Source organism: Silurus meridionalis, chromosome 3, assembly GCF_014805685.1.
Source record: "Silurus meridionalis isolate SWU-2019-XX chromosome 3, ASM1480568v1, whole genome shotgun sequence".
In the NCBI taxonomy this organism is placed as follows: Eukaryota; Metazoa; Chordata; class Actinopteri; order Siluriformes; family Siluridae; genus Silurus; species Silurus meridionalis.
This window is the reverse complement of record NC_060886.1, coordinates 29,909,239-29,936,873: the sequence shown is the minus strand read 5'-3', so window position 1 is coordinate 29,936,873 and position 27,635 is coordinate 29,909,239. Positions and strand designations below refer to the sequence as shown.

Sequence of the window (27,635 nt, the reverse complement as noted above, 5' to 3'; positions counted from 1 at the left end):
GCATCGACCTCATGAAATGACATTTTGTGCCAGGAAGGAAAACCACAAAAGTGTAAATGGTTAATGAAAAAAGCTTAGCAACTTTTTGAACTGAAATGTCCTTATAAGCATTTCTGCGACCGAATCAATTTCTTCTCCTCAGTCAGCCATTAAATCCACACAAATATATTCAAGCTTGTCCAGGTGGCTAGGGTTTGGACATGAAAATGCCGCTTTAGTGGACCCAAAGTCAGAAACCCACAAGCTGATTGGTTAAAGCAACTTTAACCAGCAACAAATTACACAATAAGACCAGTGCTTGAATTAAGTCAAGTTTAATGGGGAGTCCCCAGATGTATAATTCATACATTTTTTTTAATAAAAATTATCTTGGGGACTAGTCTATTTTTTTTTTTTACTTGTCACGGAGTCCCTTATGCCTTATGGTGGCTCCGGATACCCCCAGCCCCCCCTTTAATTCGAGCACTGAATTAGACCATATTGGAAAAACCTTTCCACACCAGGACTCAAACCCAGACCTCCTTGGTTATAATGTCTGGTATCATTAAGCTACTAGACCATGTGGGAACATAAGGGTACATAGCATTTGCTCATTTTATCCAACACCTAACTGTGCTCTGTGTCTGCTTACCTTGTATTCTACAGACGGCCACAGCGTCTGCAACAGTGTCAGATTTTGACACACAGGTCAGATTTTGGATTTCTGCTGACTCGTTGAGCTCCTGGGGTGGCTCGCCAATTACTGTACGCTTTGAGATCCCAAAGGTGTTGATCCCTGAGCAGTTCCTTTGCAACACGTGATGCTAAAATCTGATTGAATAGAAACTCCAACCTAAACTTGCTCTGGGTTTAAGATGATTCCCTGTGTTTAACTGCATGCATGGTGAATTGGCTGCCATCTGGGTATATATTCCAACCTCCTGCCCAGTTTGAAGTCTATAGGAGCCCTGAGTGTCATATAAAGTGCAGATAAATACATAAAGCAAACAAACATGAACCAGACAGCAACCACGTGAGACTAATGGTGAGGACTACAGACTACAATGCTAATTAGTGGTAAAAAAGAAACAGGTGTGAGGGATGAGTGACATATGGTCAGGTCAAGTGATGTGATGTGTGAAGGCTGATGGGAGATGTAGTCCTGTGGCTCAAGGCTTAATCCTGTCCATGAGTATAAAAAGTAACTTGTATTTGTAAAAATGAACTGTTTAGAAGTTTTTTGTTTATATTTAGGACTAAAATATAACACAGATAAACAAAGGAGGGAGTTTGGGGACTGAATGTTTTCCATTGTAGATTTATGATGAAGGAAAATAATATATTATTATAATAAAAAAAAAATAGAAAATGTATAATAATAATAATAATAATAATAATAATAATAAATATATAGAAAAGTCTAGGTTTTGATAGGAATTAAAATACTAATTAGGCATTTAGAAGTACACTATTTGGACAAAAATATTGGGACACCTGACTTTCCCCACTGTGTTTCTTCTATGGGCACAGACTTACAATGATAAAGAACAATCGTCTTAATTCTTTATTACCAACTTTATCAGTGTAAAGTTGCTTTGAGACAATGTCCATTGTTAAAACTGCTATAAAAATAAAAATCAACTGAAATTCCTTAAACTGCTCCCACAATCTTGAAGGCATGCAATTATATAAACCTCACATGAACCTCTGGAGGACCTCCTGCTATTGAGCTTGATCGAATTGATGAATTGGAACACCACCCTTGTGGCTGAATGAATCTCACCCAAAATCAAGTGGAACATCTTCCCAGATGGGTGGAGCTTAATAGAAGAGCAAATGTGTAAATAGAAAGGTGTACTTCTGTCCAAACCGTGGACATTTTCACCAAAACCGTGAAAATTAAGAGCTACAGAAAGTGTTTATGTTTAAATTACGGTAACGCTATAAAGTGAATCTTTTGTAGGGGTTTTGAATATGTACTTAAAAACCACCCGGGATGGATAGTCTGTAAGTGTGGACACTAAGCATGAGCAGTTTAATGACTTCATGTTCAGACCCACAGCTGAAAAAACAAGCGTGTTAGTACCCAAGACCCCAAGAAGCCATTAGCAATTCACAGAAATCGTTTGAAACTGTTGCTATGAGGCTAGCGAGAGGTTAATGTAAGCAATGTGGCAACCGACAGCGCATGTTTGGATAAAGTGCATATTTATGTGCAGCGTGGGTTTGGTTATACGCTTGTGTCAGCGCAGTGGAATCTTTCCCGGGAACACTGGGCAGGACGCAGGAATACTCAAAAACAACAGAGTACAAGTCTAATTCTCTGCTTTCTACTACAAATATCATTACAAACTACTTACATTTATCTCATTCATACAACTGAACAGCTATAGGGTTTCTCAGGGGCCCAGAGCTGGTGTTTAAACTGATGACATTCAGCTGAAATGCAAAAGCTATCATCTCCCCATCAGCTTTCACTTATTCATGATTATTGGATCATAAAAACCAGTATAAACACTTATTGGAATCTGGTTAATGGTATCCTAATAGTCCAAGTTGGTGGAGATATCAACATGTGAGCTCCAAACTGATGGAGGTGTTCCATTATGCTATCAAACTTAACATGCCTTCAACAGAAGACAAGAAATTACCAGTAGAAACCCACTTGGGCTAAAAAAAAAAAAAAAAAAAAAAAGGTAGAAAAGGTACATTTTCCATTAAAACCATTATAAATTCAGTAGGGCTCAATAGTTCAGAATTTTCTTGGACTTGATCAAATTTAAACCAATCTACACAATATGGGAATTCTACACAATATCACACTCTTCTGTGAAGATGTTCCACTAGATGTTGGAATGTGCTTTGGTTTTCATTTAAATCACAAGGGTGGATGAGGAGCCCTGGGGTGCAGTTTTCGTTCCAATTTATTCCAAAGATGTTCAGTAGTGTTGAGGTCAGAGTTATTTAACTGGCCAATCAAGATCTTCCGCTCCAACTAATGTGATCGGGTTTTAATGTTAAACTTGTAATAACATGAACAGTTTTGCTACGATGGCTTTACAACTGTTGGAAGAACCTTAACAATGATGGAGCTTTAGAATGAATGAGTATTTGGTGTTGAGGATGAGGATGGGTTTCCTTATGAGACCGGTTCCTCTCAACCAAGGTTCACTTGGTCCTGCACTTTATTACTAGTTGGCCCAACATCCTGTTTGCTCAACAGAAATCAAGGACAGAATTTATACACACAAGGGGTTAGGGATTTATTTATTGCTTCATATTTATTTACAAAATTCCTCAGATATGGAGAAAGCCTAAGCACAGTTCCCGAAATGATTGTGGTCCTTTTTTCTACGTCCTTGATGTATGTGTGTCCACCATCTCCTTGCTGCTTGCCTGCTCTTTGCTTAAGAGAGAAAATCAGGCCTGGACCCAGCCATGAACGCTTCATGAATTCAGGTCTCAGGTTCCAACCTCAGTGCTGTGGCATTCCTGTGAATTATGGTATTTTGTGAAACCATCTTGAAGGAATCAATGGATAAATTGGGAAAAAAGGGAAAAAATCCATGCTTTCAATCCTGATGGGAAATAAAATCCAAATACCAACACGTGAAAGAGTTTCTGTTGGTTCTTCACATCATCGAACAGGTTTTGGCCTTGCTTTTGTGCAGACACGACATGGAATCGTGCTCGGCTCTGGCGGGAACCTGCGAAGATCTCTTGGTGGCTCTGGAAGACTTGTGACGTTTGACGTTTTTGTTGCTCTTGTTGACGCAAGCCAACGCAGCCACGTGGAAAATGTCTCTCACGCTGTTCTCTGACTGCAGCGCGGAACACTCAATGTAAGGAGCTGAGATCTGCTTGGCCATGTTCGAACCCTTCGAGAAAGAAGAATCGTTTAGAGATCCATATTATTGGTTTTTATTTCTGAAGGTTTTTTTTTCCTTACCTGATCATAGGTCAGAGGCAACTCGTTGGAAAGCTGCACGAAGGTTGCCAGGTCTGTACGCAGGTCTGACTTGCAACCAACCAGGAGCATTTTGGTATTGGGACAGAATTCCTCGATCTCACCTTTCCACTGGAAAGAAATTCAGAGTAATTAGTGGAAAATGGAAATGCTCATGGTTCAGTATGAAGTCATTTCATTGCTTTTGGAATCCATTGTTGCCTGTTGCAAACGCATTAATACATTCGAAGCACATATGGTCCATCATATGGTAATGTAAGGATTATGGAACATCTTCTCAAAGGAGTGGAGGCTCTTGTAATAGGGAAATGGGGACTAAATGTGGAATGGGATGTCCTGTGGAGAAGCAGTGCCTCCCTAATAGAGGAACAAACCTCTGTTCCTCGTTCTCCTCCTGACTCCACTGGCATTATGTTCCATCTCAGTGACATCACAGGTCAAAGGACACATGACTCTCGACCCCACAAAAGCTCGCCGTTTCTCGGCACAAAACGTAAACACGTTCCTCTTGTTCGGTTTCCTCACGTGTGAACACCATTTCAAAGCGTTCAGCTGAACCTCCCACACTTTGCATCCTGGCCTTTTCAACTCGCTACTACGAGACCCAAGAAGAACTCGAGCGTCTGGGCTGTTTTTCACAAACCCACTTGAACCGAGAACACAAAACCCGGCCTTGTGAGGACGTTAATAAGAGCTACTGTCCTGCTCTGACTCAGCAGAGTGAAGAAGAGTTCACTGGGTACAATCGAAACCAGAATTGAATTGTATAAGGGGTGCAGAGGGGCGGAAAATTACTGGTAAATTTCAGAAAATTTCCATGTAAATTTTGTACATTTAGTCAGTTTATTTAATCAGTTTATTTCCATTAATTCTCATTAATTCCTATGGAAACTTTCCAGTCTTCAAAATCCCTGGAATTTTGCAACCCTAATAAGAATTGTGGTGCTGAAGCATACTCACCTTCCTGAGCACGTTCTCCAGGGTTTCCGGTCGGCTGATGTCGAAACAGATGAGCACCGCGTCTGCGTCGGGGTACGAGAGCGGACGTACGTTGTCGTAATATGGCGATCCTGCAAAATAAGACGGTCAATCATTTACAAGAAAAATTACGTTGCAAAGAAAATTATAGAGTATATATATATATATATAGTAAATACATTGGTGTACAATGTAGACATGTCCTGGGTCTGTAGTACATCCATTTTTCTTTGCTTCATCAGTACTTTGACAGAACCAAACCCTTATATCTGTTTACATTCTATACCTTTTAAGATCACGGTCCCTGAAGAATATATACATATATTAGGTTTTGCACCATGAACAAATCACATCTACTTCCACTATCGTATTTCCACATTAATATATACGGTACACTGTTTGGTCAAAAGTATTGGAACACCCCGACTTTATCAATTGTATACGACGTCTCTGGATGCAATGGCGCTTCAGTTCACCCAGCATAGCGATGACCCTGTGCACGAAGCCAGCTCCATGAACATATACTTTACAGTTTGGCGTGGAAGATCTCATGCTGTAAAGCACTCAATTCAGGATGATTTGGAACGCTGACTGCCTCTTCAAAACTTGACATATGTATTAACGCCCTTGTTGCTGAATATGTCCACAAGCACATTTCCAGAAGAGTGGAGGTTATTAAGACTGCAAACGGGGACCAAAATAGGGTATTTTTTACCTCAGGAAAATTTAATAGAGCAAATAGAGAGAGTGTGAGAGAAAGAGAGCACAGTAGAGTGCAGGAAAATCCTCTGTGGGTTGGAGGAATGATGAACAAGGTGGGAGGAGAGGTGACGTCTGCACTGCAATGAGAACGAATGCTATGTTGTACTACACATTATATCTGGAAGTGTTCTGCATCGTTTCCATTGTGTCCTTACAGCACACAGTGGAGTGATAGAGGCGATCTATTTAACCATCCATCCATCCCTTCCAAATTTATATATTCACTATAATCTTTGTTACCAGATCTCCAGACCTGGTAAAAATAATGACTGAAGTTTGTTCCAAAAAAGGGATTTAGAGGTACATATGTAGGAGCCAGTGATTTGGGACATTTTCTGTTCGGGACATTTCTGGAAACTTTTTATGGGGACTTCATCTGGAGAATTTTGAAAGTATTCCAATGTGGAAACACCAGGAATTAATGGGAATTTTTGGTGATTTACAGGAATTTTAAGGAATTAATAAAAACTTGGGGAAATCTATATAAACTGTATCAAATACAAAACATAAATATGAACATGTTGTTTGGCAAACTAATACAAATGTTAAAAAATTACGAATTATGAAGGAATGCACATGTGCATGTAGGGGGCGTAGCCTCTGTAGCCCAGGTGTGTTGTGTGCATGTGATTGGTGAATGTGCAGGTAGAAATTGAATTCAATTTGGATGTTTAAACCAAAATTATCCTGTGAGATTTTTTTCCCCAACCACATTTTCGTTCATTGTTATAGGTTTACCAACTGGTAAATTTCCAGTTTATTTTCATTAATTCCCATGGAAAGTTTCCAGTCGATAATTTCTGTAATTTACATTTGGTCCACACTGAATGCTTCAAAAAAGAAGACTGTGGGTATCAGTTGTATGTACCAATGAGGGCATCAATGTGTGTTACTATGAGGTTAGACTGGCATCTAAAGGCATGAATTGAAATCCAAGCACCTGTTAATTGGGCCCTTGAGCAAGGCCTTTAACCCTTAAAACTGCTCAGTTGTATAAATGAGATATTTGCAAGCTCTAAATTAGGGCTTCTGTTATATACATTTTTGAAATCCAACAAAAATTTGGATTAAAATGGTTAGTTTTCCTGGTATAGGCTCCACGATCCCGTAATTAAATAAATAACATTCATAACTATTTTCTGAAAGAAAAACATCCTAAAACTGTAATTCCAGGATCTCATGCTGGGGAATTTGGAACATGACACCTCTGGGAAACTCCCTTCTCCACCATGGAGGCTCAACTTGATTGTCAGCTCAAACAACGTAAAATATGTGGAAACCATTAAGGAGTGTCCCTCAACGGTTACAAGTAACGCTTCAAGAAGATTTTTCCATAAAAACCTGCTAGTCAACGAGCCAATCATTTACAGGAAGTCAAAACAATTACTCTGTATACACCAAGTCAAAACCGAGACTGGGACGTGTTGGAACAAGAAAGAACCCTCGTCTGAATATAACCCAAACAGATCCACAGACAATACAAGGTGAGCTTCACAAAGCCGTGCTATGACGTCATTTCCCAGACACGAACAAAGCAGTAATATTAAAAAGACTTGGTCTGTAACTAAATCGAATAGTTTCGAATAGCTGGTGTTATGGGGCGAGGAATGTCTTGATGGTGTCACAAAGGGCTGAGCGCATTCCACAAATACAATGCAGGATATAACAGATATATAGTATAGTATTAGATATGCTTGATGGTATTCCAGACTGTTATCCTACAATGGGGGTGGCATGCCGGTGAATTGTTCTAAGCTTTCGAATCTTGATAACGTTATACAAATCCAGAATTCCAACAGAAGGAAAACTGCCAATGTGGGTTGGATGACATCATTCGGACTTGACAAATAAAATGACGCCAACCGATTCTGGCCATTTCCGGGATTATAGATATACCATATGAAAGAAAAGAAAGTTAATGGGAACCTGACATAATGCTGTTTTTGAGAAGTTATTCCTAATATAATGACCCACTGGAGAATTAAAGTATCCATTTAAGGTAATACAACTTCTATTCCAACCATTAAAAACCATTATAAATTTAGCAGGACACATAGTAGATGGGACTTTTCCCATACCTTCGCACTGTACTGTAGGATTTCCCTCTGCAAGTCACTGAAAACGGAGAAAGAGAGCATACGCATACTCTATTCACTTCTAAAACCGGGTTAGCTATCTATTCTGGGAGATGACTCTGCTCTAGAAAGCTAGTTAGGACTCCAAAATGAGTGCAAAGCACCGAGATCGAGGCATCAGCACTTCATTCTTGATTTACAAGCCAATTTTTCTGCAGCCTAATACATGAAGAAGTGCTGTTTTTTTGGGGGGGTGGGTTGGGGTTTTTTTTTTTAAGCAAAGGGTTTTGCTGTAAAAGCAAGTCTGAGTCGAGAAACAGCTGTTTTCAATCAAGGAAAAAAATTCCAGCTTGGTGGACAAGCAGACGCCCCTGGAATTTCCTGGCAAATCGAACACAAGCTAAATCTTAGGTCTCGTTGTAACGCACTCTGCCATTGCAACAAGTCCGAGTAATGTACGTTCTTCGCAGGAGTCTGGGTCGCCTCAGACGTTTGAAAGAAAGCAGAGACATGGCTCGATGCGTTGATCTCACTTCCTGAATACCGCACATTGAAGTCCTTAGAGACCTCAGAGAAACAGCAATCAGCTGGAGGTCACACATGGGCCGACCGCTGAGCGTTAATTCGGGGCCGGACGAGACGAGACTGGCACACAGCTGTTGGGGCCAGTTCAATACAGCGAGGTAATCGCTGGGGTTTCAGGAGAATTTGTGTGTTGTTGCTGGAGAACGTCTGTTTACACACGTGCAACGTACACCATGTAGGAAAACGGATGCTTGAACCATTACAGAGCGCTGACACAATGACGTGGAAGTGATAACTCAGTAGTTAAGACATTGGACTTTGGATCAGAAGGTCATGAGTTCAAATCATAGCATCACCAAGCTACCACTGCTGGGCCCTTGAGCAAGGCCCTTATCCCTCAATGGCTCGGTTGTTAGCTGCTCTGGATAAGAACATCTGCCAAATGCCATACATGTAAAAAAACAAATGTGTTAGTAGCACCTTTGGGGAATGTGGTAGCAAGTTGAGGCGTTGGACTTCTGAAGGTCATGAGTTCAAATCCCTGCCACACCAAGCTGCCACTCATGGGCCCCTGAGCAACGGCCTTAAAGTGGCAGAGCTGCTGCTATGAATGTGATAAAAATGTAAGTGCTCTAGATAAAGGCTTCTGCAAAATGTCATTAATGTAAGTATGAAAAACTCAGAATGGCAAAAACATTCCTTTCTGCCAGAAGGTTATATGTTTATCTGTAAGGTCCAAATTGAATCCTTCTGACTGAGGCAAGTTTGGCTTCAATCAGCAAATATAATTACACAAAACCCACAGAGATAATTTCGTACAAATTCTTAGACGTATGGAAACAGGATGGACGTCGCCGGGGGAATATGATATTCTTACAACCTTTCGACAAACCCATCCTCGCTCAGTGCTTCCAACATTCCAGAGGAATATCATCATCCATATCTGGGATCTTACTTCTCTTCGAAAGGAAAGAAATACGATGCTCTGGCTGTCTGAAAAGTCTCGTTCACTCCAAATTGAATATTCGTGAATCTAAACAAACCCGAAGAGAAACGAAAATCAAAGCCTTCCAGTTGATTTTCAAGACTCTCTTTTATCATCTACAGACCATCCAAAATCCAAAGCCTGGTAGCGTTATGCTCTCCTAACAACCTCATCCACAATACCATGATCTCATTGTGTCTACATCAGTAGGACTAAACTAAAACATGTCTCCAGATTTACAATCCTGCTAGTCCACATCTCTGAAAATCTGCCCTGGTGCCAGAATCCTTCAATTCTTGTTGGGAAGGACCAACAGCATCCATAATTTTTGAGGAGACAAGAACATCATTGAGAACATCCTGGCATTGAGAGCAACTCCATGGTGCATCAATGGAAAGCCTTGGAAAAGATCATTAAAAAAAAAAAAAAAACACCCAATGGCGCTTGAGCAGCTTTACATAATCATATAATCATCAGGAAGTCCTCATACCCCAGTCACAATCTAACATCCTTCCATCCAGGAGGAGATACAGGACCACCCTACTGATCTCTACACCACACTGTTAGGACCCTGATGTCCCACTGATCTATATGTCTATTTTTAGTACAATTCCTATTAAATGGTGTTTTAGCAATCAGAGCTGCTATGCAGTATGCACTTCTCTGGAAGCTAGTCATCTTACCAGATGTGTCCCAGAGGCTGAGCTCCACTCGGAGAGCGTCGATCTCAAAGCTGGCTGTGTAGTTCTCAAACACCGTTGGCACGTAGTTCTGTTAAAAAAAAAAACAATGTTTGGACATGAAGTAAAAAGTTGTTGCAGTGCACTTTCTTGTAGTGCAGTGGTTTCATACGCTGATGCTGGACTTGTGTTATACCAGGGGTTTGCATACATCATCTCACTTGCAATCCAGAAATATCATGTAGAAACGTTTCAGAAACAGCAAAATATTTTAGAAGCTATTAGAACTGGTATCGCATATTTCTATAATGAAAAAATAAAGTGTGTGGGAGGGATAAATTAGCTACCGGACTTATTAGCATGAATACGGTACAAATCTGATCGAGAATGCATTCAAATTAGATAGATAGATAGATAGATAGATAGATAGATAGATAGATAGATAGATAGACAGACAGACAGACAGACAGACAGACAGAGACAGACAGATCTTCATATTTTGTATCACAAAAAAATGCTTTGTATTTTTGTAGCGTTAAAATACTTCTAAGAAGAAGTTCTACATAATGACATCATCTACATAATGACATCATAAAAATGTGGCCTCTGATTGGTTCCTACTCGTTTTTTTCGACTTTTTGAACAAAAAATTGATCCATATGTACTGTTAGAAGGTGGTGAAGGTACATGCAGATGCCAGCTTTCATATAGGCATCAAATGATTGATAAATATTTTAATGCCGAATATTGCACCCTAATTAAAGTAGCTGTTTAGTGAGGAACAGATCATCAGACCAATTGATGGAAGTTTTCAAATAAATTTTATGCTCCCTTTTAAAAGTAATTTTTTAATATTTCAAAAATTTTTTTTTTTTTAATTGTAAGTTTATTTTGAGGGATGGATGGATGGATGGATGGAAGGATGGATGGAGATGATAGATAGATAGATAGATAGATAGATAGATAGATAGATAGATAGATAGATAGATAGATAGATAGATAGATAGATCCAATAACTTCCATGCAAAGTTATGGAGAACTTTTCATTACCAAGACGCGCGCACACGCACACACACGCACGCACACACACCTCTGGGAAGCAGTCTTTGGCGAAGACGGTGAGCAGGGCGGTTTTGCCGCACGCGCTGTCCCCCACCACCACCATCTTACACTTCACGTCCGGTGCGTGCTCCATCCTCCATCCGCCGCAGCTTCTTCACTCGCGTCCAGCGGCAACGTGGAGCGACGCGATCGCGATCCGCTGAGCCATGTCACACCATCACCATCACCTTCTCACCACCATGTCTCATCACCGTGCTGTGGAGATCCCGGCGACACCGGCTTACTTTCCTCTGGGTTTGTGGACGGTTTGCTGGTGAACAGGATCCAACACTCTGATGTGCGTTCTCCAGCAGCTTCTGCCTCTGCTCTCCGTTCCTGCTTTTTATACGACTCTCACCCCCCCCCAAACACACACACACACACACACACACACACACGGAGCCTCCCACTTACACTCTGCGCACTCTTTCTCTTACTTGTTACATTACACTAGTTTCGCAAGACTACATCCGATATTATCGATATTACCGATATTACCGATATTATCGATATTACCGATATTTAACAAAAATAGTAAAGAACTCATCCTCACCACACACACACACACACACACACACACACACACACGCATTTCCACACTGTGCCACTTCTAATTTTTTATTTTAATTTAGCAATGCCAAATCAACCCACAAGCATATTTCTTGGAGGTGGAAGAAAACCAAAGAACGCCAAGGAAACCTGGTTAGACAAATGAAAAACATGAGGAATCGATCCAGGAATCCAGAGTGCAGAATAGCCTTCCAGACAGATAGATGAAAAATATAGTTGACAGAGACATTTTCGAGATATGACTGAACTCCAGTGCTTCATTTATAGAGATCCCACAAAATATCGATTCAGCGTTTTAATAATAATAATAATAATAACAATCTCTCTGTAACACACAGATTCTCCAGTGCGGCAAAAAAAAACCAGGAAGGTTGAAATGAGAGAGACATGTATGTGTGTGGGTTTTTTTTTTTTCCCTCCTCGCTGTGGGAGAACGTCCTTGATTCAGAACAGAGCCGACAGCAATGGAAGCCACAAACATAAGTCAGAAAACCTTGGTATGTAGGTTGAAAAGAAAGAATCGCACTTCTGAAATATTTTCATTTTGCACAGATTAAGATGATATAGAGAGGCTTCAGATTGTTATTATAACTGAATCAAGATGGAAAGACAACAAAAAAAACATTGTTTTTCGCCCACGAAAGCCTCCTCGTTATGGTTCGTCATAGAAACGCGGCTCTCCAGATAACAGTTACACATTCATTTGTCGAAAGAAGACACTTGAGACAGAAAATGCTGAGCTTGCAGTGCACTGTACTGCGGTCTTGATTCATCCTTCTTTTTCCTGTTGCCTTATTGTCATTGGAGAGAGAGAGAGAGAGAGAGAGAGAGAGAGAGAGAGAGAGAGAATATTGTACTTCACAGCGAGCCGGATGACTTTATCCTGACCCTGGCGTGAGGAAAATGTTAATTAGCCTCAGGTTCTTGTGAAACAGGTATCTAAAGTTGAGTGCACAGATGCCATTCCTGGAGGTTTGTCATGCTGGGAACCATGACGAGGCAACCGTCTATGACCTCCAGGAGAACATCAGGAAAAAAATGTACCGTGGAGCTGAAGGATATTTCAAGAATAAAAAAATGGGTCATAAGATATAACAAAAGCGTTCAAATCCCATAGCGTATGAATTAAAGATCAACCATACAATATGGTCACCTTGGAAACGAATCAGGGATTATACAAGAGAGAAAAAAGTCTAGTTGGAGATCATTATCTACTCAGTTCTGTTGAAGGAGTAGAAATTAAAGTGAAATTCATATGGTACAGATGGTTCACGGTAAATTTTTTAAATAAAAAGTGCCTTTTTCTGACTTCTAACACATATATAAATATTTAAATAAATAAAACCTGGAAGGTACAGCTCTACCTCTGCCATGTTAATCTGTATTCAATGTTTAAATCAATCTGCATTGAGGATATTTGTTGAACAAGTGTAGCACATTTACTCATAATAAAATATAAATAAATCGGGTTTTAGCGACGTGAATATACTTGTATCTGATGCACACTTTTTAAAATCGATGCATCACATTGTTAACTTATATATAAAATGAGATAGGAGATGAGATGCTACAACCATCCATGGCCAGGGGCCGAAGGAGCATTATTGATTGTGTTGTCTGGGTGGAAGAGATGTTTATTACCCTCTCCCTCGTCAACCGCAGTGACACCAATTGTGGATGTTGTATGTGGAAGAAGGACCTGTGAGCCGGAAATTGTTAAGGTGTTGGATTTCCGCTCAGAAGGTTGAGTTTCAACCCCCGCACCAACACTGTAGGTAATACCCTCCCCAGTGAGGAGCTGTCATATGATAAGGGAGAGGAGAGCTTGGGGATGGGAACTGGCAAGTGAACAGATTCGGTTCAGTGTTATAAAAGTACCTGGTTCTTGGCCATGTATACTGACAAAACCTACCACGCTCTCAGATGGACACCAGAAACCCGGGTTTTGATACTGGTCAATGCACATTGATCTCAAAAAACGGATAATGGATTGGCTCTATATAGACGACAAAGGGTATGATTGGTCTAAAAAGTCTACTTTCACATTGACCCTCCAAAAAACTCCACTCTTTGAAGAATCTTGTTAAACCTCAACCTCTGTTTTCTTTCATTAGCCATCCAGCTCAAAAGCCTCATGAAGATGAACTCCACATATTTCAAGTTTAATGTTTATTTTAGACCCGAAGGGCCCCCATGTTTGTCTCAGTCAGCAGCAGTCTGAAGGCACAACCCAGAGCAGGAATGCTAGAAGGCTGGACAGCTGCCAGACATGCCGGGCTTTCTGTTCATGCTCCGCCACTCTATCCCTTATGCACACATTCATCTAACTGAGAACCGGCTCCTTCTGAGGTCTAAAAAGATCCTCAACCAACACAAAATGTGTAGAGGTTCAAACGAGATGAAAGCTCTTGGCCCACCATTTATCCTAAAACTCAACCATGTGGAGCATTTTCTAGTATTAGAAAGGGGAAGTTACAAACAGCTAATTTGTTCAAGCTGCAAGGATGTTCTTCTTCTTCTTCATCGTCATCATCTTCAAGAAATGAACAAAATCCTGAATTATATGGGATTTTTGGTTTTCAAAGAAAGAAAAGTAGCAATGCATTTGGAGTTTCTGTTGAATTCCAAAGCCATTTGTTCTCATTTGTGTGGATATTTACGTGGTTTTTGAAGGTGTCTCCGAATAAAGAATCTGTGGTTCACAAGCTGGTCTGGGGTTGTGCTGACAAAACACTGAACCGATACAAAGCAAGAGAAAAAGACAGAGGTAAGGGCAGAGGAAGGTCATTCATCCAGTGTGGAAACATATGGCTTTAATAACACATGCATAAGCAAGGGCGCAACCATTTATTCAAAAAACAAAAGTGCCTCCAAACCTCCAAAGTGCCACCAGAATATACAATAACAAACCAGAAAACTTGAGGAATTTCAAACTGGGATGCATAGCTCCGCTTGGGGAAAAAAAGAAAAGATCAGTTACCAGGTTGCTCGAAGATTTCCCACCAGCCTTTGCTTGATGTGAGCCAAAAGTTCATTGCTTCAACTTCGTTCTCACAGGTTTTTGCACAGCTGAGATTTCACAACAGGGGCCCCGCCTAAGCCAAGATGCATGCTGAGGTCGAAGAAAATGAACCGCAGTTAAACAAAGGCGAGTCAAACACCGTTGCTGAGACAGAGGGTTGCGAGTCAAACACAGATGTAACAGCGCCTCTGTCTTTGTACATGACTGCATGTCCAAGCAGTTGGGAGGTGAAGTAACCAGACCATAGAAAGCGTCTAGGTCATGCCATGCATTTAGTGATATCAGAAACCCGAGCACATCCTGACTACCACCTGTTACTGTCACTGTCACATTTTGCAATTCTTCCATTTGAGGTTTAAGAACAGAAGGGCTTTAGGTATCATGTTTCCAGCTGTGTGGTCAGGAACTGCAGTGGCATTTAGCTGAATGACTGATTTGTACATGATTCTGCAACATCTGCAGAGGTCCTAATAGACACACCAGTACATGATTTAATTCTTATATGGTCTAGTATTGTTCTGTAGTCTTTCGTTTATTACATTAGCAGTACTTACACTGTTCTTAAAACTATATTTTTAAATTAGATTTCTTCTGATCACTTTTAACAGTTAAACAGCTGTTGTTTGTCTTGATATTAATAATTATTATTTTTATTAATTGTACAGTGTCCTTGAGTGTTTAAAAGGCATCTTTATAAAATAATCTATTATTATTATTATTGTTTTATTATTATATAATGGAAAATACATGAAATAAATGAAAGAAAAAAATTAAATTAAATAAAAGGAAAGAAAAAAAATATATACATATATATATATATACACACAAAAATGTATTTAAAAATACCAAAAAAGGTGCCAGGGACTCAAGAACATAATGCACATAATACGATTTTGCACATGGAATGATGGAATAATATTTACATTGTAATTATTGGGGAATTTTGATCATGCATTTATTTATTTTTTTACACATAATAAAGGCACAGTGATACCCTCAGTGTTCATTGTGCCAGCTGAAGATGATGCTGAATAGCACCGAGTGGTAGAACAATTACAGCATATTTTTCTACAGAAATTGAAGGACCAGAGTCTCCTGAGGAAGTTCAGACGACTCTGTCTGCAGAAATATGCTGTAATTGTTCTACCACTCGGTGGTAGGGTTAGGGTCAGCATCATCTTAACCAGACACTTATGTTTATCCACCTGTGTGCCCATGATGCTGATTGGGCTTAAGGACGTCCTCTGCTTCCTAGAATCCACAATATACGGTACTGTATAATATACTGTACTTTCATCACATTGAATGAATAAATCCAGCACTGAAATGTAACAGACTGGAGTCCAGATACAGACAGATGTGTATGACCCTTGGGCATGTACAGGAAATGAACAATTGCACAAGGCTTCCTGGGAACTCGCTGCATCAGTGTAACGCTCAAACCCATTTCTCCTTAAAGAGATCTCTTGCCAAGATTACAGAAAAAAGACAGGTTCCAGGTCATTGGCTTTTGATTTCCTGCACAGGCCTAATGAGCCGATCTCCTGCACTCAGGAAATGATGATGAAGCTGCAGAGATATGATTAATAGCCATGTGTACAGACTGCAATCTCAACAGCATTTGGCACAGAATAGGATGTTGCTCCGCATGCGCGTGTGATCATAAAGCCGGTTGTTTCAGCAGCAAAATATGTAGAAAATGGAAACATTTTGCATATTCTGGAAAATGACTAGTAGAAGGTTTTCTAGATGGAATAACATTCACAGAGGTCACAGATATCACTAGTGATCAATGTGTTACTCAAGTCTGAACAGATCATTATTTCTACTGCAAAAATAAAAAGATACAAAAGATGCATGAGGGCAGTAAAGTGCAAGCAAAGGATCACTGATTGGCCACATAGGAATAAAGATATCGATCAGATGGTTTGGTAATTGTTCCACCTGACTCAGTTATTGTATGAAGACAACCTGTTTGAGACTTTTCCCCCTGTAAAGGGTAAGACTATCTGTTCTCAATTGACTAGCTGCCAAATTATCCGGAAACGCAATACTGTCAAGGAATGTTACAGTGTAGGGTTTCAGAAGACTTTGTTAAACATGCCGTTGAGATCATTTCAGATATCGATACTGGGGTCATTAAAACTTCCAATGATCTTTTGGGAACATGCTTCATTAAAGGACTGGTGGAGATATACCAAGCATGTAACAAGGTCAAGGTCAAAAACAAGTTTTGATCCACAGGATCATGAAAGTCAGAACCAAGCAAGATCCAAGAGTCTGAGAAGATCAAGAGCAAGAAAAGCCGTAAAACAAAGAACCAGACAATAGTAGAGGCTTCTTGTAGAGGCTTTTGTTTGTACGTATATACAAGGTGGTATCAAAAGGTTTCGAGACTAATGGTGCTGACCGGTTCTATTCTGACCACGTCTGCAGTTTCCTCACGGACAGCGAGTCAGAACAAAGCGCAAACGTGAAATTCTGCGTGAGACAGAGACGTTTGACGTGACCTGCGTGTTTCATGAGCGGAAGAACGTCGCTGGAAGACGACGAGAGATCGGAAAAACCTTCGCCGACTCGTGCATGATCCAAATATACAATATATGAACACCTCAACATGTGCTTTTTCAACATCCCAGTCCTTATTTGCTGTTATAATATCCTCCACACTTCTGGGAAGATGTTCTACTAGATTTTGAAGTTCTATAGCTGGCCACTCTAGATCTTTCACTCTAAATTGGAAGATCTTCCACTCCAAATCAGACCTTATATTCTTTTGAGAGAGTGTCCATTGTAAAAAGCGCTATACACATTAAAATTAAATGAGTCGAATATCTTCTTGGAGATGGATTTATGTATGGAAGCATTGTCATGCTGGAACAGGTTCAAGTCTCTCTTATACAACTGTGTGCCTCCAATATAGTGGTAACCATTTGGACCAGAGCCACATACACCTGGAAAAGTCCATATAGTATATCTGTGCTACTTCAGCATCATTGGCAGAAGTTACACCAAGGACGTGAGATAATAGCCACAGGGAGATGAAATGGAAAAAAACCCGGACATATTCGCAGTCAAATTCAGTCCTGAGTGTCAGAAGAGATTTACTTTACTGTCAACACGAATGACACGAGGTCACATGCACAAAAAAATAAACGAATCTCCAGGCTCCGAGACGCCTTGCAGCTTTATTCCCTCTCGCACCATGTGGTCACTTCTGACTAAAAGTGCCAAAGTGGTGACAGTGAAACGTCCTCAGACTTTCACCACCGAACGTCTGAATAACTTGTTAGCTATGAATGTTTGCCTCCAACCCGATGAGACTCGTACACCGATTGGATAAAGCATGTTTACAGTTTTTCCTCAGATGCTTTGGAGCGTTTTTCAGATCAGAAATTCTTAAAACTACTTGTTCAACCTTCACATCATGTCGTTACTTGTGCACAACAAATTGCGAAAGCTTTTGTACCTTAATTTAACGGCTTGTGTACGAGTGTCTGCTGTTTTCTACTTTATCAGTTGTGGCAAAAACCCATATTTTCATGGAGGTGGCTTTGAGGGAAACATGTTCTGGAACATGTTTGGGTCTTCTAGTTTGAGTTAAAAGGGAAATTCTAATTCCGCCACATCCAAAGACATTCTATACAGTTTTTTTGCCTCCAGGTTGGGGGTAACAGTTTGGAGAAGAACCACATATGGATGGAAAAGTCAGGTGTCCCAATCGTTTTGTCTACAAAGAATATTTCTTTCCAACATTGTGTGTCTATGTGTGTCTATTATACTGGATTCACTTAAATAGTTTTAACCCCCAAAACATCTCGGCATCAGTTCATTGTATACGTCATTGAATGCAAAATGTTTAAACCAGTTGTCATCATCTGTCATCTAAAATTACTATTAAACTAAAACAGGTCAAAGGTGAATCTTCAGTTGGAGTTCGAATACAGACGGAGCAAAAAACAAACACCAGTACAGTACAGTAAAAGTGTGAATCCTGTCTGGTCTCCTGCAATCAATATAAATCAGATATGCAACAGATAAATGAATTTGTGCTGAAAATCAGATACCAAACAGAAGGAAGTCAAATTGTAGTCACTGTAATCCAAAGTCGCTGTGATCCAAACCATAGTTTATATCAAGAAATCCTGAAACTGTGCAGCATCATACTGACCACACGACTAAACATTTTGATTTTGTTTGTGAACAATGACAAAGAGATTTTTCATTCTGATGGGAATGAGACATTGACACAAATACTGAGAAAAATACATGTTTCTTGGATTTGAACTCGTCACCTATAAATCAGTAGCCCAGAGCTCAGACTGCTGGATGATATCAAAAAAGCTCTTTAAATCCCAAATAATCGTCTGGACTGCCTCATACACACACAATGTTGGAAAGAAATATTCTACGTAGACAAAACGATTAGGACACCTGACTTTTCCATCCATATGTGGTTCTTCTCCAAACTGTTACCACCAACCTAGAGGCAAAAAAACTGTATAGAATGTCTTTGGATGTGGCGGCATTAGAATTTCTCAAACTTGAACATGTTTCAGAACATGTTTCCCTCAAAGCCATCTCCATGAAAATATGGGTTGGACTGGAAGATCTTCAGCCATAAAGCTATCAACTTTATTGAGATGAATGTGTACACTGACTGCATCCCAGGCCTCCTGTCCTGTCCTACATCAGTACCTGAATGAGCACCAATCTCCACAAAATCTAATGGAACATCTTCCCAGAAGAGTGGAGGTTATTATAACAGGCTTGGAATGGGATGTTCAAAAGGAGGCAAATACCAGTGTTCTAATATATAAAGATAAATGTATTACTACCTCATTTTCAAGTTCTCAGGACAGGCTCGAGATCCACCACAGTCCTGAAGGATGTGCACTTCAAGAGAGTTGATCTAATCTCTGTGTTTCACCTTCTGGCCCTTGGAATGCTAGCCATCTTTTTCACTGCGGGCAAATATAGGTACTCGGTCAATGTCATTATCAGGATGATTTTTTTTTCATTTGCTTCCATCTATGTGTTTTTTTTGATAGTGTAGAAGGAGGTCAGGAACAAAAAATACATTCGGATGAAGAATTCTGCATTAAAAAAAACGCTTATTGTATGTCTTTTCCAATCTGCCTACGACGCATCATACAATGTCGAATTATTTTGTAGGCTTTAGAAGCTTTCATGTGGTGACCCAGAAATGCCATATAAATGTGTACTTTGGAGAAATAGCCTGTTTTTTTTTTTTTAATTCGTCTACTCCGACTCAGCATTTTTTCTCAATTCCCAATTGAGAAGAAAAAAAAAGCAAAAAGCAAAAGCATTCTCAATTCCTGCTTGGAGGAAAAAATCGCTTGTCATTTTGGGTAAAAAAAACAAAAACTGTGTTTACCTTTCTATCCTGCCAACCGATTGGCTCGGAAAAGTCAAAATACCTTTAATGAATGTAGTTTATGTGGTCAATATCTTCACCGTCTGTTTTTCAGGTCGTGATGAACGGCTCAGCGGTTAAAAATGTAGCAGATGTTTCTTGCCAATGGACCCCCTGATGATGATATGAGTTCTGGAGTGTTTAAATGCTGGGGACTTTTTTTTTCCACCAGGCATTAAAGCTGATGAAAGCTCTTGGATGTGGTGTGAAATACCTTCAATAATAAAACATAAGTTCTGTTAGTTCGATTTGCCAGAAATTTAATTATTGCTTTGTAGGTCCAAGAAACAGGGCATATAACTTAAACTACATGGAAAAAAGTCTTGGGATACGTGGCTTTTTCCAGCCATATGTGAATAGGACAATTGTGTAGGACATCTTTGGGTGTGGAAACATTACATTCTCCATTTATGTCAACTAGAAGATCCAAACTTGTTCCTGGATCATAGTACGCCTGTGCTCAGGCCTCCTCCCTTACATCAGTACCCAGTATATTTCACGTATAAAAGTCCAATATTTGATGTTTACTCAAAAAAAATGTAACCGGTCGAACACGCAGCGATCCACCAATCAGGGTCGAACTTGTTTGATTGGCGCTTGGTGTATCTAATTATCCCAAAAAATACAGTTCAACATCAAGCAGAACATCTAGAGAGGAATAAACGATGAAGAAACTCCAGAATCGAACTCGCCACAACACACGTGGCCTGATTTACACCATTTTTTGAAGTATTTGAAGGTTTTGGGCTCATGATCATTGTATAAGAGATCAATCAGTGTTCGAGTGATTAATATCATTCTATTATTAGATCAGTGAGCTGAGAGTATTAGTACAATATCCATACGAGGTACAAACAAGAAAAGCCATTTACAGTTACTGCTATGCAACTGCATTCTCATTCAGGAAAGTATAATGTTGGCTCTGAAATATTGAGCAGTGTAATATTATGGGACGTCCTCTCACTTCAGAACGCTCGAACGATGCATCTAATCCACCGCCAGCCCGTTTTTATAAATTCCCTCAGCATGCATGGAGATTATTACGCCATTAACAGAATACACTCACAGCCTCTGAAATGACCCGAACGAGTCGAGCTAATTATCACATACTGCTCCTACACTCCAGTAAACATGCGCTGCTCACGTCGTGACTCTGCTCCGAGCTGAAAATAATCTGCTTCTGATGATACAGGATTGACTGGGTGTACAGTACTTGATGTGTTTTTTCCCCCTCCTAGTGCTGGTTTGGCATGAGATGAAATCGCAGGACCTGAACTCATACACTGAGATAACTAAGGATATCATAACACAGTGTATATACTGGTAGTGTAGAGATATATAAAAGATAAACTAGGATATGCAATGCATACACAAGAGATAATCGAGAGCAGGATGCCACGATGATTACGGAAAGTAAAAGCACAAAAATCATTCTAAAACCGGTCCTAGTGTAGTGTAGAGTTCTGGAAGCTCTGGTGCAAATGACCCTGTGCGTGTGTAGTGCAGTGAGTGGCAGAATATACGCCGTGGTATCAAAAGGTTTTGAGATTAGTTTCGTAACCCGCCAACAGATGGCAGCACAAGGCCGCACGCACAGTCACAGGGAACACTGACCTTCATAGGTCAGTGTGTCAAAAGATATTGTAGTGTGTACATCGGCGAAAGAACCTTATGAGAGATCAGGAAAACCTTTAACAAGCTCAATTTCCGAAAATGTCAAAACCATTCGGCAACTTGTGCATGATGATCGGCCGAGAACAATCCACTGCCATTATCAGTGTGTCATACGGAACAGTCCAGGCGATCCTCACGTGATTTAAACATGCACCATGTTGCCAGTACCGAAGTCTGCCAAGAACTCTGTGAGTGTGCCGTGGAAGACCTGTCCATCATGTTGAGGATTATTACCAGTGCAGGAACTTTGGTGTACGTGTACGACCCTGAGACAAAGCAACATTCTTCACAGTGGAAGCACCCAGGCTGATCAGCAGCTAAAACAAGTGCATGATCAGCATCTTTTTTTGACATTTGATGCATGGTAAATCAAGAATTCGGCCCCCAGGGGCCAGACTGTCAATAGCGAGTTCTACTGCCAGGTTTTAAGGTGTCTGACGGAGGACATTCGGCGAAAGAGTTCATTGGATATAACGACTATTTTTACTTCTCTTTTTATGAAAGATCTCGAGTGGTCCGCTTCAGAGCTCCGACTTAATCCTTTTGAAGACCTTTGGGAACGTTGGAACATTGACTGCACCCCAGACCTTCTCACTTTTACTCACCTACATGAGTAGCTGACTTTTCCAACAGCCTTGTGATTGAACAAAATCTCACAGATCTCAAATAAAATCTTGTGGAACATCTTCCCAGAAGAATGGAGGTTCTTATAACAGCAAATGGGAACTAAATGTGCAATGGTATGCTCAAAAAAAATCCAGTTGTGAGGTGTCCACAATCTTTGGTCCATATAGTGTATATTTAAGAGACTTCTCTCAAACTCCAGTTACAAGAAAGTTAAGAAACTGTGTAAAATGTGAATGCAATGATCTCATAACCCCATATTTAATTCACAATACAACAAACATCAAATGTTTAAACTGATGGAATGTGCAGAAAAGCGATATCCTCTTCCGACCTTCTGTAGAAAGAGTGTGAGAGTTCAACAACTATATTTACTTCCCTTTGGAGGATTTCCACATTTAGGGAGGACAAGATACTAATCCTTCCTTTAGACACCACAGAGAGAGAGAGAGGGGGTTGTTGGGGTTATATGAGGCCTGAGAAACTATTTATTTAGCTTTTTTAGTCTTTTCTGCAAGTCACACAGGATCCAGAGATTTAGTCTGAAGAGAAAAGTATTCATTCCATGGTTCATTTTTGCTGTTTTGATATAGTTCTGTCTTATTGTGTCTAGAAGGAAAAGTTCAGTAACTGATCCCACAGTGGCACATCAGAAGTGTATTATTTCAAGTACATAATCCTGCTTAGCATTAGCCTTGTTCAACTAGCTAGCATGCATACTAGCCACCTAGTGGTACAATATGTACAGTAATTAAAATATGGTGGACACCAGACCATGGCAATGTGTGATTTTTTCCATATTTGCTGGGAGATTTGTGCTCATTCAGTGGCCTGGGGTGCGGTCAGCATTCCCATTCATCCCAAAGGATTTCTGCTCTGTAGAAGGGGATCTTCCAGCGTGGAAGTGTGAAAGAACTACAACGAGAACATCTGCGATAAAGCAAAAGAAACCACTGATGATCTGAGCTGCTGTGAATTTGGACGAACACTGCTGGCCTTTGTGCATTAATAAGTGTTATGTATGAGGTCAGTAATTACAGTAGTCATTAGATTAGTGCCACAGGGATCCTTATAACATACTGTTCCAGCGCACAACAAAAACACCACTGTGGTCTGATGATCCACTGCTATGACACCGACGACCTTTCGGCATAATGGGAACGCGGGTGTCCACAGATTTGCAAAACCAAAGCAATAACGTATCATTCTATATCGCTTGAACATACAAGGCAAGCAGGACTACGCGTGCAATGAAACCGTATTTCTACAACATTACTACCACATTTAATTCGACGTTGGAAGCTCGCTTTGTCGTTGGTTGCTACTCGAGAAACCAACTTAAAGCGTTAATGGGAAAAGGTGAGAAGTGTTCATGTCAAACAGGGACTTTTAATGTGACAGGTTTAAAAATAAATCCAAGCGTGGCGATTCTACACGCAGTATGTACGTGGCCAGTGTGTTCTATTAGTGATTGGGGGAGCAGGTGTCATGGTGGTTCCCAGTTGATATAGTGATATTAGGATGTCTGAGGATGATTTGGGCATATACTAACATCTTCCCTATGATGAGGCTTTCCAAATTAAACGTGTGGAAATGTAGCAGGTCAACTCAAACGTCACTCGAAAGCCCAAGCCAGTTTGACTTGAATGCGCCTTCATACTAATAGGGGTGTAAAGGAGAGGAGTAACAGTTGTGTTATCCCCATCACATTTTAAGGAAAATTCAATTCTTGAAAATATAATGCAACGGATCATTTGGATTCTCCAGTGAATATAGTTTTGGAAATGTCTATGCCAAATTTGTAATGGACTACTATGTTTTATTCCAAAAAATTAAAATAAAAAAGGTGTGGGGATTGAAATCACTTCATCATCTCTTCTGAAACCAGACATGCTAAAGATTCATAATGCAAGACATCTTTGATGGCTCTCAACCCCCCCACCCCCAAGCAAAATGGCAGACAAATGGCAAACAGAGTGCCTCTAAAAAAAAATAAAAAAAACCTGAGTAACTGAACAACCTTAAGGTAGCGCAAGCAATTCCCATTACGGCTCATTAGAGAAAGTGCAGTGCTACTGTGTTGAATCGTGACCCTTTGTTGGTAAGTGTCCCTTCGGCTATGGCTACGGTCCGTGTGGGCCGAGTTGCCCGCGGGCCATTGATCGGATTGACGAACGATGCCTCCCGTAATGGAATTCAGTGCCTGAGGGACATGTGGAATAGTCCGAAAAATCTCTAGGGACGTTGATGTGGCCTGGTGAAAGTCTCTGCAACTTCCGAGTAAATGTATTCCGGTGTCTGTTCAGGACAGCATTAGTCTAAATCAACATTGACCCCTAATGGAGGTTGTTTGACGATCTGCCACGCTCGATGAGAATCTATGAGAAGAAACGACGCATGGTAGAACTGCCACCAACCTGGGAGCACCATAATGGTCTCGTCTTCTGGCCAAATGGTTTATAATTACTCTACATCTTTCAACACAGTTTTTTTTATTCCCCTGTGTATTATAATGATGTGTAGATGAAACAGACGGAAAAATCCGGTTGGAACGTTGCCTGGATTTCTATACTGTCCTGTGTAAAGCAACATGATCTGAACTTTACATTGTATAACAAATTCCTGGTGGTGTTTTTGTGGAAATTATAGGTATTGACAGGACACACACACAAAAATCAGCCTGAACAATTCCCTTTCTTCAAAATAATTGTAAAAAAATGACGGTCTAGTTATCCCAACAGTACACTTTAATTGCTTTCTATGTTCAAGTCAAAGCGGGACTTTCTAAAATAAAATAACTGATTTCAAGGAGAGGAAATGTTTATTTTTCCACATACTCCCCTGCTACAATTATCCCAGCATTTATCTAACGCCTTTATGGATCCGACGTAGAAAGATTTGTCTGAACCATGCTCAAACATCCAGGGAACCACCACGATTGGGATCGGGATCGTTACTGACGCCCGTCTACAAAACGTTTACGCCGTTCAAACGTCTACTGCGGCTGAGCATCTCATCACAGTACTGCACTCAAGTTTTCCGTCGGGTTTTACACCTTCTTTACGAGAAACTTCAGCACCATGCGCTGTTTAACGCAGGTGCTAACACTGCTGTCTGCCAGGACTTAGCACTTACTACTGCATGTAGAGCCGCCATGCTAGCATCCATTTTGTAACATTAAAAGAGTTAAACGCCCTTCGTATCTACGTAGCCAAATTGTTCAGACTGGATTTGTATATATATCTTTTCTTTTTCCCCGTTTATCCCCTTAGGTAGCGCAAGCTAATTTGCCTGGTTAATTACTTTCGGACGTGTTTTTTCAGAGGTCAGGTCTATAATTATATGGTTCTGGTTGCCACCATAATGAGCTCATCAAGGAAGGAGTTAAACTCTGACCAGGAATATTGATTTCGCAATCTCACCAGAGACACGGACAATAGAGTTTTCAAAAGAAAAAAGGTAAAAATAAAAGAAAATGTTTCTGACCCAGGTTAATGCATAAAAGCTATCAGACACATCCAAAAGCTGTTGGGCCATTTTTATTTAATTGCTGCTTTAGATTAAAGGAAATCATTTCATTATCATCTAGATCAGTTTTTCAAGCTTTGGACAAAGAACACAAAAGGCTTTCACCACGCATTAATGCGGTACTTCCGATTCCTGACATGACACATGGCACACGTCCACGATCGCATTGTGAAGAAGACCAGAATTATGGCAATTAACATGCTAATGCACATGCTCCTCTGAGAGTTTTCCATATTGCCAAAACCGTGCAACGCATGTAATTTCTTGTCGAGATTGAAGCCCGCGATAAAACCCAGGCTAGCATGTCAAACGGCACATAGGTGGACAGGTACTGATTTAATTGGATGTCGTTTAAACAACTTGGAGAATCTATTATCATCTGAATATCAAACCGCAGGTGTTCAACTTATCAGATTTAATATCCACAAATGTCTCAGAAAAGACATTAACTACAGATCATATATTTGATAGGGAAAATGCTTTATTTCTGGACGTACGTCAATTTTTAACGCTAATCTCATTTGCGTAAAATAATTTTTTCCATGGTGAACATGAATTCAGATTCTCCTCACGTTATTTACTATAATATTCAGCTAATTTAAGACCCCCCCCATTGTAACCGAATTTAAGACACGAGTACAAAATCAAGGCAAAAAGCTCATTTTTACACCACCCCAACAAAAGGCTACTGAAATCAACTTATAAGGATGAAGACTCCTGCAAACGCAAGACCCAAATTAGGCTTGCAACGTTTCCCGAGGACAAGAACTCATACCTCATGCTAATCTACAGTGTGTGTATTAAAGCTGTGATCCGCCTCCTGCTGAGGAGACTTCTCTGGGATCATTAATAGGAGAAACCATGTGACAGATATAGACAATAAATTAGGAAAGAAAGGAGAATTGAGTCTAGTAGGAGACTAGGAAAGAGTCTACAGATCCTGTTTTTTAGGAAAATAAGAATTAAGGAGGTTGTACCTTTTGGTAAATATTTGAGAAACTTCAGTATTCAGTAATCAGGCTCAGATTTGGTGAAAGCTCAGAGTTTTAGAGAACAGGCTGGAATCAAGAACATGAGGCAAAACAGGTTCAAGTGTTCATGAAGACCTTTTATACTCTGTGTGTGTGTGTTGCAGTGTGTGAGTGATTGGAAGCAGGTGTGCCTCATTAGGAGTTCAGTGACTAAATTATCAGTTTACTGAAATGCCTTCTGACTTCTAACTCATGGCGTCTTCACAAACACGCCTTTGTAGAGCAAAAAAAAAGATTAAATAAAACTAGACATTTCCTGTTCTGTATCCAGGAAGTTACAGCTCTACCTTTGCCATGTTAATCTGTATTCTATGTGAATCTCAGGACACGGTTTTCGCAGTGTTGCGATACATGATATTCACGTAGCAGCAGAAGAAACATCTCCATCTACATAGAGCCTATTGATCACAAATTATTGGTCGCTTTCTAAATAATGAAAGTATAGCACATCTACTAATAATGATTTATAAATTAATCTGTTTTACTGATGCAAATATGTTAAAAAACGATGCATCGTGATACAAATGCCAACTTGTAATGCCAATTCTTTAAATCGATGCATCACATTGTTAAACTTTTATGCAGATGCCAACTGCTCAATCTTTCGTCTAAAGCTAAACACACAGAGAAGATGCTAGTCAACTTAAACGCTAGCTCCATTCAGATCACAGCACAGCCTGGAGATCAGTGACCCCCA

At 40.1% G+C, this 27,635-nt stretch overlaps 1 protein-coding gene and 1 long non-coding RNA gene across 3 annotated transcripts in view; both read right to left on the bottom strand.

Annotated features, from left to right (window-relative positions):
* LOC124382698 overlaps positions 1-1,140 on the bottom strand; it is a 31,031-nt gene extending 29,891 nt beyond the window's left edge. Inside the window, exon 1 of the long non-coding RNA XR_006925115.1 lies at positions 632-1,140. This is a non-coding gene — a long non-coding RNA (uncharacterized LOC124382698). The remainder of the gene's footprint in view (positions 1-631) is intronic.
* Positions 1,141-3,217: 2,077 nt separating this feature from the next.
* Positions 3,218-26,981, bottom strand: rnd3b (Rho family GTPase 3b). 2 transcript variants are annotated; one of them, XM_046845135.1, is made up of 6 exons: positions 26,885-26,981; positions 11,042-11,268; positions 9,955-10,042; positions 4,907-5,016; positions 3,929-4,057; positions 3,218-3,857 (listed from the first exon to the last, which is right to left on the bottom strand). In XM_046845135.1, exons 2-6 carry the CDS (start codon positions 11,144-11,146, stop codon positions 3,612-3,614), a joined length of 678 nt encoding a protein of 225 aa, XP_046701091.1. In that variant the 5' UTR covers positions 11,147-11,268; positions 26,885-26,981; the 3' UTR covers positions 3,218-3,611. The 2 variants fall into 2 exon arrangements, with proteins under 2 accessions (XP_046701091.1, XP_046701090.1); XM_046845134.1 differs by lacking the exon at positions 26,885-26,981 and having other exon boundaries at positions 11,042-11,405.
* Positions 26,982-27,635: the final 654 nt, after the last annotated feature.

Coding starts and splice junctions, on each gene's coding strand:
- rnd3b (XM_046845135.1), bottom strand. CDS start 11,146: ATGGAGCACGCACCGGACGTGAAGTGTAAGATGGTGGTGGTGGGGGAC. Junction 5,017..9,954: donor CAGCCTCTGGGACACATCTG/GTAAGATGACTA, acceptor CTTATTTTGCAG/GATCGCCATATTACGACAAC. Junction 3,858..3,928: donor TGCCTCTGACCTATGATCAG/GTAAGGAAAAAA, acceptor TCTTTCTCGAAG/GGTTCGAACATGGCCAAGCA.